We start from the raw sequence: 11,183 nt of genomic DNA, 5'->3' as shown, positions 1-11,183 counted from the left end.
TTGTCAGTATTAAACCTATGAAAAAGTTATAATAGAATTTGAAGCCTTAAAGTAAGCAAAATTTATTGCTTTAGTGGTTGAAAAATTTTATTATATAGTCAAGTATAAATTTGACTACCTTAGTAATGTAGAACGCAAAGGTGTTTAATAAAAAATAATGCCATCATTACGCTTATGTGAAATTCTACACCAGGTAGACAAAGTAGAAAAAGATGTTGCCATCCAGAGGTTAGGTAATATGGAATGAAGCTCAGGGGTCACAAAATGTATATCAAGAGCACATTTGGTCAAAAGAAAGAAGAAAAGTCATAAAAACATTCCATAGTAGGCATGCTAATCAGGAAGCTGGACAAGGAAAACACTGTACACATGGGAAGAAAGGATTAGAAGAAATTTTGTCCAGGGTGACATGTATATCAGGTCATAGGTCCCTGGAGCTTAATGTCAGAAAGACATTGTATAACACAAACATAAGGAATAGTCAGTTATTGATATTGTAATGTTAATTCTGTGTCCCATCTAGGAGCTAGTAGATTAAAGGACTTGTGGCCTCACCCTGGTACTTAGTTTGTTAGATATTCCCAAAGATTTCAACATACATCTGAACTAAAATTTATTTTACTTTGTATTAGAGAGGGCACGGATTGCATGGAGCACTGCGTATGGTACAAAAGCAATGAATACTGTTATGCTAAAAACAAATTAAAAAAAATGATTTAAAAAAAAGAATGCCCTGCTAAATTTACCTCATCCTATAAGAATCAGCATTTTTAAAATGAAATAATTAGATGTAAAATTATTTACTTTACAAATACTAGATTACTTTACTAATAACTAATTTTTCAACTACCTTTCTCTTTTCTCATATTATCTGCCTACTTATCAATGTGTCTGAAGTTTTGGGCATTTTTTTTAAAGATTTTATTTATTTTTTTATTTGTCAGAAAGGGAGAGAGAGAGCGCGAGAGAGTGAGCGCATAAGCAGGGGGAGTGGCAGGCAAAGCGAGAAGCAGGCTCCTGGCTGAGCCAGGAGTCTGAAGCAGGACTTGATCCCAGGACCTTGGGTTCATGACTTAAGCCAAAGGCATCAGCTTAACCAGTTGAGCCAAGCAGGTGTCCTGATTTTGGGAATCTTCAAACAAATTTGGTGTTTTATTCCATTTGTGAAATGGTCAGTCTAAGTAGATCTGATTGTCTTTTCACCAACAGCTCTAAGGTTTGAATTTGTTGTTTGGACAGGGAAAATTATGTCTCTATGTAGCTTTTTAAAATGGATCCCTGTCTAAAATGAAACTTGGATTAAGGCCCTTGCTTCTCCCCAAAGATATCAGCTCTAAATATCAAGCTTTCTGGGCTGAAAGTAGAAAAAAGTAGAAGCCAGGTTGTATATTTTCTGAGGTCTATGTAACAATACACATTTGAATATGTAGTGAGACAAAGGGTAGTAAAAAACAGACAGAATATATTATAAACATATTTTTACAAATAATAAGAAAAATATTCCATAGCATACTAAGTACCCTTCATTTCCCTTAAACATTGTCTGGCTCTTTCTTTATCTCTCAACATTTCTCCAGCACTGGCTATTTGGGTTACCCAACCCAGGCTCCACAGCTTTTCATCACATGAAGTTTAAGAAAGCTTAAATATGGTATTCTCTATACTCTTTGAATCCTCAGTTGGGTCCCCTACTTTAATTAGAGCAAGGTGGTTATCCTTTACTCCTATAAACACTCCAGGATTATTCTTACATTCAAAAGATACACATTTAGAAGACTTCCTATGAAGGCGGAAGAAGGCCTGGTCTGGCAATTGGTTTTCACATTTTTGTAGCTGAGGAAAAAAGAAAGCAAGCAACCAGCATGTAAGTGGGAAGTCCAAAGTCAACCTTACCTCCCTGCAATAGAAACTAAAAGGGAATAATTATAATTAGTATTTCTAGCAAGGATGCTTACTAAGTAGGGGATGGGAGTGGCGGGTGTAGTAGGAAGAAATGGGTAGAGGGCTAAAGTGGGGGGGGTGTCTGATTTGATTCATTGATAGTTGAGAAACATAGCTTAGAGTGACTGGATTTGGATGCAGCAGCTCAGGATTTGTGCCTAACTTTTGCCATGTACTATCTCTGAGACGTGTGCACATTGCTTTACTTCTCAAACCTCAAATTTTTAGTCTAATCAGTTTTCTGTTGTCAACCAACAACTTACCAGCACATATGTGAATGATGTAAGTGATTATTATTTTAGGCCAATAAGTGTTAGGGATGGTTTGTATTGTAGTAATATTTGACTAATAAAACAACTCTATCATGGAATTACTGCAATAACTAAAGGAGACTGCTTGTAAAACATTTAGCACAGTATTTGGCATGTAACAGAACTCTGTATGGGGTCAGCTCTTATCACTGAGTAGTTATATACATCCAACACTGTTATATACATTTAGGAATGTTTGTTAAGAAAGATGCTGGTTACCATCCAGTGTTTATGATAATACCTTATATGACTGTATTGATTCATAATTTTGTATTTATGTCATTTGTCATCTATATTATACTCTTTATGTTTTCTTTCTGGTCTCTATCTTTGGCTTGTTTGTTCCTGAAGATGTTATAAATTTTCACCATGACCTATATTATACTGCCATTTACATTTTTTTGTAACAACATTGTAACGTAAATCTTGGCATATGGAAACGTTTATGACTTTTCCTTTAGCAGGGTCAGAGTGTAAAATTGTTTTTACATTTGCCTAAGAAAACTGTATTCTATCAGGAACTCCTGGAAGAACAAAGTAGTTCCTAAAGTAAAATGGAAAGGATTTGAGATCATTGTATATAACAGTGCTTCTCAAACTTCAATGTGCTTATGAATCTCCTGGAGATTTGTTAAAATTATGATTCTGCTTTAATTGTGAGGAAACCTGAAGTTCTGCATAGCTAACACACTCCCAGGTGCACTGCTGGCAGAGAACAGACTTTCTGTAGCAAGGCTATACATGCCATTTATCTCCCTTTCCTACTCCAGAAGCAAGTTATTAGCAGTAACTGATTGTGTCTTAGGTACAATAGCAGAAGCAAAACTTCTTTGAAATATGCTAGACACCCAAATCTGCACAAGTGAGTGGAGTTAGTTATGACAGTTAAGTGCATATTTCTTTTACCTCCACAGAGTGTTCCTTGTTGTTGGCATGCAGCAAAAAGTCTTTGTCTTTTGTAGGGCTCAGGTTTACCAATAATGTCTGGCCATCAACACCATCACCTTACAATTAAAAAAAAAAAGTAAATTTAAAAAGTAATAAAAAATGGAAAAATCTAAATTATAAAGTTAAGAATTTAGCTCATTTTAATTTAAATGAATTTAACACATAGGAAAAGAGTCCAAGATATGATGTAAAATAATTGTTTCATTAACCTACATGTCTTTTAGAAGTATTTGTACCCCAGTGAAACTAAAGAATCATTGGACAATATGGGATTAAGTTTAATTTCCTAAAGAGTTATTGGACAATTTGGGGTAATTTTAAGCTCCTTAGTTATTACCCCATTTAGTAAAACTAGCAAAATTACCCCATTAAATTAAATTAAACTTAGTAAAATCACCCCATTAGTTGGGGGTAATTTTAAGCTCCTTAGTTTCCTTATTTGCTTTCTAATTGTAGAATTGTGACTCTATTGGGTATTTGTCTGGGTGTCAGCTTCCCTATCTGCATGCAAAGCCACTGATAGTTGTTTCCCAATATCCAACTACCCTCCTTGTGTAATAGAATATTTCCCAGTCTGTTTTCTTATAATAAAGTGTAGCAATGTGACTAAGTTTTGACAAATATGAGGTGAATGGAAGTGTCAGTTACAACTTAAAGTTTTGTCCTTAAAGGGAAAGAGAATTCATGTGTCATGTCTTCCTTTGTCCTGCTGATTGGGCATTGTCATGGTAGCAAGTAATCTTGAACCATGTAGATGTTGGCAGAGTCACAGAGAAGGAGCTTGGTTCTTGTACAACTTGTTGAACAGAGCTGTTATTCCAGCCCTGGCTAAGATAAAAATAAAGTTTTGTGTAGCTTAAGCCACTATTATTCTGCAATGGATAGGTGAAATAAATCCTGTAAGAATCTAAGATTTTGCCATGAGTGTGGGCTGGAGAGAACCTTCTGAGACTGTCTTTCTCATGGAGCATTTTTGGATTTGTCCTTACCCCCAAATTCAAGAATGAAAGCACTACAACTGCCCAGCCCTCCAAATTACCTGTTCCATGAGTGGGGGATTGGGAATCATAATAACGGAATAGCACCTTATCTGAAAGAGAATGCATAAAATCCTTTTGGTGAGATACAATTTTATCAAAAGATTTCAATTTCAACATATACCTAACAGCAGAAAATATCCTCTTTTGTTACACATCAATAAAAGCAAAACTTTTGTGATTTTAAGAAAGGCCTAAAAGCTTCTAAATTCTCCTCAACTTAGTGTATGTAGGCACCTGCTGCCAATGCATTGGAGTTAGCACACAGCATGGAATTTATTCGCTATGTCTGAAGTAGTCCACTGTTTATGGTTTGGTAAATTTATTATTATTATTATTATTATTATTATTATTAAGGGGAGGTGGAGTTGGAGGGGCAAGAGCAGGAGGAGAAGGAGAGAGGGAATCTTAATTAGGCTTCACACCTAGTGAGAGCCTGATATGGGGCTTGATCTCAAGACCCTGAGATCAATGACCTGAGCTGAAATCAAGGTTTGAACACTTAACTGTCTGAGCGATCCAGGCACCCCTTGGTAAATTTATTTTTTACTTTACTAGTCATAATTATATCATTATAGACAAAAGAAATATTCTACCTTTCTCTTGGTCTTTTCTCAAGTCTTCTACATAGATCTCATAACCTCCATCCTCAAAAACGAAAGTAATAGATTGATCATTGTATGTGCTCAGGGAAGCAGAATGTTCTGTAACAAGTGAAAAGTTTGTCATTAAAAATTCAAACACACTTGTTCCCATGAACAATCTTTCAGCAATCAAAAGGAAATGCTTCCTTAAAGGTTTTTGATTTTTGTTTTTCTTTTCAATTTGAGTTGCACTTTGCCCACCACCATTGCATAGATAAAAGCCTTTGGTGCAATATCTTTATTTTATTTTATTTTATTTTATTTTATATTTCTTTTCAGTGAACAGAATTCACTGTTTATGCACCACACTCAGTGCTCCATGCATACATGCCCTCCATAATACCCACCACCAGGCTCCCCCAACCTCCCACCCACTGCCCCTTCAAAATGCTCAGATTGTTTTTCAGAGTCCATAGTCTCCTAGGATTCATCTCGCCCTCTAATTTCCCTCAACTCCCTTCTCCTCTCCTTCTACCATGTCCTCTGTGTTATTTCTTATGCTTCCACAAATAAGTGAAACCATATGATAATTGACTCTCTCTGCTTGACTTATTTCACTCAGCATAGTCTCTTCTAGTCCTGTTCATGTTGATACAAAAGTTGGGTGCAAGCTTAATGTGGCTCAAAGGGTAAGGTGTACCACTTGAATGGGATTAGAGATGCTAGTCTCTTGGTTGAAAACCATAGGAGGTCATGTTAGTGTGTTTAGGAGAGGATTTGGTGGAAAGAAAGAAGATGGAAAAGTGACAGACTTTGCCTAAAGACACCTCTGTTTCCTTGTTTCTTATGGTCATGGGGACTGTGGACAAGGAGACTGTATTTTGATAGACATGGTTAAATGGATACCAATCTGTAAGGTGTGGAGTTATTCAAAGACTTCCAACAATCCTGGAGAGTGTGAGTACCATTCTGTCCTCTGGCTAAATAGCAGAGACACTTAGAACAGTATTCCCAACTTAAAAAAAAAAATGTCCCAGCACACATAGAAAATGAAAGTATTTCTATGGCATGCTGGTGTAAACTGGTGTAGAATTAGGGATCATTTATGTTGGTCTTGAGAAAAAAAATATTTTGTTTTCTTTATGTTATAGCATTGTGCCAAGAAAAATAATGTACAAAACAGGAGAATGTTAAATATTGAGTCTGTACATGAACTTCTGAAATAAAATGATTTAAAACTGGGGTCATTATGTTGCCTGATTTTAAGCTTTACTACAAAGCTGTGATCACCAAGACAGCATGGTACTGGCACAAAAACAGACACATAGACCAGTGGAACAGAGTAGAGAGCCCAGATATGGACCCTCAACTCTGTGGTCAAATAATCTTCAACAAAGCAGGAAAAAAATATACAGTGGAAAAAAGACAGTCTCTTCAATAAATGGTGCTGGGAAAATTGGACAGCTATATGTACAAGAATGAAACTCAACCATTCTATTACACCATACACAAGGATAAACTGAGAATGGATAAAAGACATCAACATGAGGCAGGAATCCATCAGAATCCTAGAGGAGAACATAGGCAGTAACTTCTTTGACATCAGCCACAGCAACTTCTTTCAAGATATGTCTCCAAAGGCAAAGGAAACAAAAGCGAAAATGAACTTTTGGGACTTCATCAAGGTCAAAAGCTTCTGCACAGCAAAGGAAGCAGTCTTAACAAAACAAAGAGGCAACCCATGGAATGGGAGAAGATATTCACAAATGACAGTACAGACAAAGGGCTGATATCCAAGATCCAGAAAGAACTCCTCAAACTCAACACACACAAAACAGATAATCATGTCAAAAAAGGGCAGAAAACATGAACAGACACTTCTCCAAAGGAGACATACAAATGACCAACAGACACATGAAAAGATGTTCATCATCACTAGCCATCAGGGAGATTCAAATAAAACCACATTGAGATACCACTACACCAGTTAGAATGGCCAAAATTAACAAAACAGTAAATAACATGTGTGGGAGAATGTTGGTGGGAATTCAAGTTGGTGCAGCCACTTTGGAAAACAGTGTGGAGATTCCTTAAGAAATTAAATATAGAGATTCCCTATGACCCTGCAATTGCACTGCTAGGTATTTACCCCAAAGATACAGATGTAGTGACAAGAAGGGCCATCTGTATCCCAATATTCATAGCAGTAATGGCCACAGTCACCAAACTGTGGAAAGAACCAAGATGCCCTTCAACAGATGAATGGGTAAAGAAGATATGGTCCATATATACTATGGAGTATTATGCCCCCATCAGAAAGGATGAATACCCAACTTTTGTAGCAACATGGACGGGACTGGAAGAGATTATGCTGAGTGAAATAAGTCAAGTAGAGTCAATTATCATATGGTTTCACTTATTTGTGGAGCATAAGGAATAACATGGAGGACATGGGGAGATGGAGAGAAGGGAGTTGGGGGAAATTGGAGGGGGAGATGAACTATGAGAGACTGTGGACTCTGAGAAGCAAACTGATGGTTTTGGAGGGGAGTGGGGGTGGGAAGTTGGGTGAGCCTGGTGGTGGTTATTATGGAGGGCATGTACTGCATGGAACACTGGGTGTGGTGCATAAACAATGAATTCTGGAACACTGAAAAGAAATAGAAAAAATAAAAAATTTATAAAAAAGATAATGAATGAGAAACTTCAGTATGCTTCTGGGAACTTAAAGACATTTATATCAGGATTATGCTTGAAATGGCAACATGCAACTCCTGGTCAAATTTTCGTAATGATCTCTTCACTTCTTGATGATCACCATCAATTTGGACTTTATTTGCATGAGTAGGTGATACTTAAATCCATTTGAACAAACGTTTAAAATTTTAGGAGTTGAAATTATATTTTAAAAATATAATAGTTCTTAATTTTCTTTCATTGTCAATGTTGGAATTTGGGGGAGGGGAATGTGGGGATTTTTTCCCCAAAGGATAACTTATTTTCCCCAGGAATAATGATATGGGATTCCAATTCATAACAAGTATTTCAAAATAATAATGGAGGGCTAACTATAAAGTGTACATTCATTGTTAGAGCAGCTACTCTGTACCTAGTTTGAATACCACTGAATAGATTTGTGGGCTGCAAATGGACAGAAGTTTCTGTTACACAGGTAGGCATTGACTTGGAGCTGCTTCCTAGAGTGGCCCTGGTCCTGTGTCTTTCCTCCCTCCTCACACCCATACCACCCTCAGCACCAGTCATACCTTGGATACTTGGAAAATTAGTTGCCCTAAAACATTTCTGGGCCCTAGGTACATCACAGTCAAAGTCTTCCTTTAGCTGCTGATGACAAGCAGTGAATACCAGACGTTGCTCTTTGTACTTTCCACCTGGAGGACAGGGAGAGAGTAGGAGTGGATTGTCAGTACCCACTCTGCCCAAACTTCTTTACTCCTCTTTGAGGATTCCCAGTCAAAGCTGATTGCTGGGACTGATCCTAGGGCTTTAGCTGCCCTATAGTTTGAAGGATCAATACCTCCTGGCACACTTATACCCCAGTAGGGCATACCCGTTGGAGCCCAGGTGGAAGAAAACTAGTTACTCATGGAATCAACACCCAAAACCCTGCTATTAACATTTTAGTTTAATTCCTTTAAATAAAAAAACTTAAAATACTGTAAACATATTTATAATTTTTATATCATCTGTTTTCACTTAATATTGTAACAATACCATTTCTCCCATGCTATAAAAAGTTTTATATGTCCTTTTGAAAATGGCTAGAAAGTAATTCAGCATCCTTACTTTTTTTCAGAAGGAAAATTTGCTCAAGGGAAAAAATTATACATCCACTATGTGGTAAATAAGGGCGGAGAGAAACCCATTACTATATTGAAGAGTTACCAGGAAATGTAGTTTCCTCTTACCTGTTCTTGGTGAATGCCTTTTGGTGATTTCTTTCCTAAAATAACAGGCCGTCTTTTCTATGATAAGGCCAGAGCGCAGCTGCATAAAATACATCTGGCAAACTTCTTTAGCTTTCTGTTGGGATTCTAAACAATTGAAAAATTTTGATACCATTTCATTCCATCCATTTTTGTCCATTTACAAGCACTGGATGTAGGAGATCAAGAAAGCAACTAAAGGTCTATAGTAGTGGGATGCCTGGATGGCTCAGTTGGTTAAGTATCTGCCTTTGGCTCAGGTCATGATCCCAGGGATTGAATCCCACATCATGTTCCCTGCTCATCGGGGAACTTGCTTCTCCCTCTGTCCTCTGCTCCTCTTGTTTGTTCATGCTCTCTCTCTGACAAATAAGTAAAATATTTTAAAAAGCACATCTATTTGCTTAAAAAAGTCTATAGTATCTTTTTTTAAATTTAATTTTATTTCTTCAGTGTTCCACGATTCATTTTTTATGCACCACACCCAGTGCTCCATGCAGTATGTGCCCTCCTTACTACCTACCATCAGGCTCACGCATCCCCCATCTCCCCTACCCTCCCAAACCCTCAGTTTGTTTCTCAGAGTCCACAATCTCTCATGGTTCCTCTCCCTGCGCCCCCCCAATTTCCCACAATTCACTTTTAATTTCCTTCTCCTAGTCTCCTCCATGCTATTTCTAATGCTCCACAAGTAAGTGAAACCATATGATAAATGATTCTCTCTGAATGACTTAGTTTACTTAGCCTAATGTCCTCCAGACCCGTCCATGTTGATAACAAAAGTTGGGTATTCATCCTTTCTGATGGCTGCATAATATTCCATTGTATATATGAACCATATCTTTATCCACTCATCCATTGAAGGGCATATTGGTTCTTTCCACAGTTTGGCTATTGTGGACATTGCTCCTATGAACATCAGGGTATATATGGCCCTTCTTTTCACTACATCTGTATCTTTGGGGTAAAAACCCAGTAGTGCAATTGTACCCTACCATAGGGTAGCTCTATTTTTAATTTCATAAGGAATCTCCACACTGTTTTCCAAAGAGGCTGCACCAACTTTCATTCTCACCATCAGTGTAAGATGGTTACCCTTTCTCAACATACTCTTCAACACTTGTTGTTTCCTCTTCTGTTAATTTAGACCATTCTAACTGGTGTAAGGAGGTATCTCATTGTGGTTTTGATTGGAATCTTCCTGATGGCTAATGATGAATATTTTTCATGTGTATGCTAGGCATTTGTATGTCTTCTTTGGAGAAGTGTCTGTTCATGTTTTCTGCCCATTTTTTGACATGATTATCTGGTTTTGGGGTGTTGAGTCTGAGGAGTTCTTCGTAGACCTTATATATGAGCCCTTTGTCTGCAGTGTCATTTGCAAATATCTTTTACCATTCCATGGGCTGCTCTTGCTTTGTTGACTGTTTCCTTTGCTGTGCAGAAGCTTTTTATCTTGATGAAGTCCCAAAAATTCATTTTCACTTTTGTTTCCTTTGCCTTTGGAGACATGTCTTGAGAGAAGTTGCTGTGGCCAATGTCAAAGAAGTTACTGCCTATGTTCTTCTCTAAGATTTTGATGGATTCCTCTCTCAATTTAAGTTCTATCATTCATTTTGTTTACCTTTGTGTATGGTGTAAGAGAATGGTCAAGTTTTATTCTTCTATACTAAGCTGCCTAATTTTCCTAGCACCATTTATTGAAGAGGCTGTCTTCTTTCCACTGGATATTTTTTTCTGCTTTGCCAAAGATTACTTGACCATAGAGATGCGCATCCTTATCTGGACTCTCAACTCTGTTCCTATGGTCTATGTGTCTGTTTTTGTCCCAGTACTATGCTGTCTTGGTGATCACAGCTTTGTAATAAAGCTTGATATTAGACAACATGATGCCCCAGCTTTGTTTTTTCTTTCTCAACACTTCCTTAGTGATTAAGCATCTTTTCTGGTTCCATACAAATTTTAGGATTGTTTGCTCCTTCACTTTGAAAAATTCCCATTTTTGATCAGGTATTTTGATCAGGATGGCATAAAAGTATAGATTGCTCTGGGTAGAATAGACATTTTAACAAGGTTTGTTCTTCCCATGAGCAAGGACGTTTTTCCATCTCTTTGTGTCTTCTTCAGTTTCTTTCATGAGTGTTCTATAATTTCTTGAGTACAGATCCTTTACCTCTTTGGTTAGGTTTATTCCAAGGCATCTTATTGTTTTTGGTGCTATAGTAAGTGAAATCAATTCTCTAATTTCCCTTTCTATAGTTTCTTTGTTAGTGTATAGGAAGGGAACTGACTTCTGAGCATTGATTTTGCATCCTGCCACATTACTGAATTGCTGTATAAATTCTAGTAATTTGGGGGTGGAATCCTTTGGGTTTTCCATATAAAGTATCATGTCATTGTGAAGAGAGAAAGTTC

The 11,183-nt window shown here is 37.2% G+C and overlaps 1 protein-coding gene across 2 annotated transcripts in view; it reads right to left on the bottom strand.

Annotated features, from left to right (window-relative positions):
- Positions 1 to 835: 835 nt before the first annotated feature.
- IL33 (interleukin 33) overlaps positions 836 to 11,183 on the bottom strand; it is a 46,367-nt gene continuing 36,019 nt past the window's right edge. Inside the window, exons 3-8 of one of the 2 annotated variants that reach the window (XM_047700847.1) lie at positions 8,751 to 8,876; positions 8,088 to 8,213; positions 4,834 to 4,941; positions 4,240 to 4,290; positions 3,159 to 3,256; positions 836 to 1,833 (exon numbers count right to left, since the gene is read on the bottom strand). In XM_047700847.1, coding sequence (XP_047556803.1) covers positions 1,633 to 1,833; positions 3,159 to 3,256; positions 4,240 to 4,290; positions 4,834 to 4,941; positions 8,088 to 8,213; positions 8,751 to 8,876 — 710 coding nt within the window. In that variant the 3' untranslated portion in view covers positions 836 to 1,632. The remainder of the gene's footprint in view (positions 1,834 to 3,158; positions 3,257 to 4,239; positions 4,291 to 4,833; positions 4,942 to 8,087; positions 8,214 to 8,750; positions 8,877 to 11,183) is intronic. The other variant, XM_047700848.1, reaches the window with a different exon arrangement.

The sequence above is a fragment of the Lutra lutra genome, chromosome 13 (genome assembly GCF_902655055.1).
Source record: "Lutra lutra chromosome 13, mLutLut1.2, whole genome shotgun sequence".
NCBI classification, from domain to species: domain Eukaryota; kingdom Metazoa; phylum Chordata; class Mammalia; order Carnivora; family Mustelidae; genus Lutra; species Lutra lutra.
The sequence above is the reverse complement of the archived record's forward strand: the minus strand, read 5'-3'. Positions and strand labels throughout refer to the sequence as shown.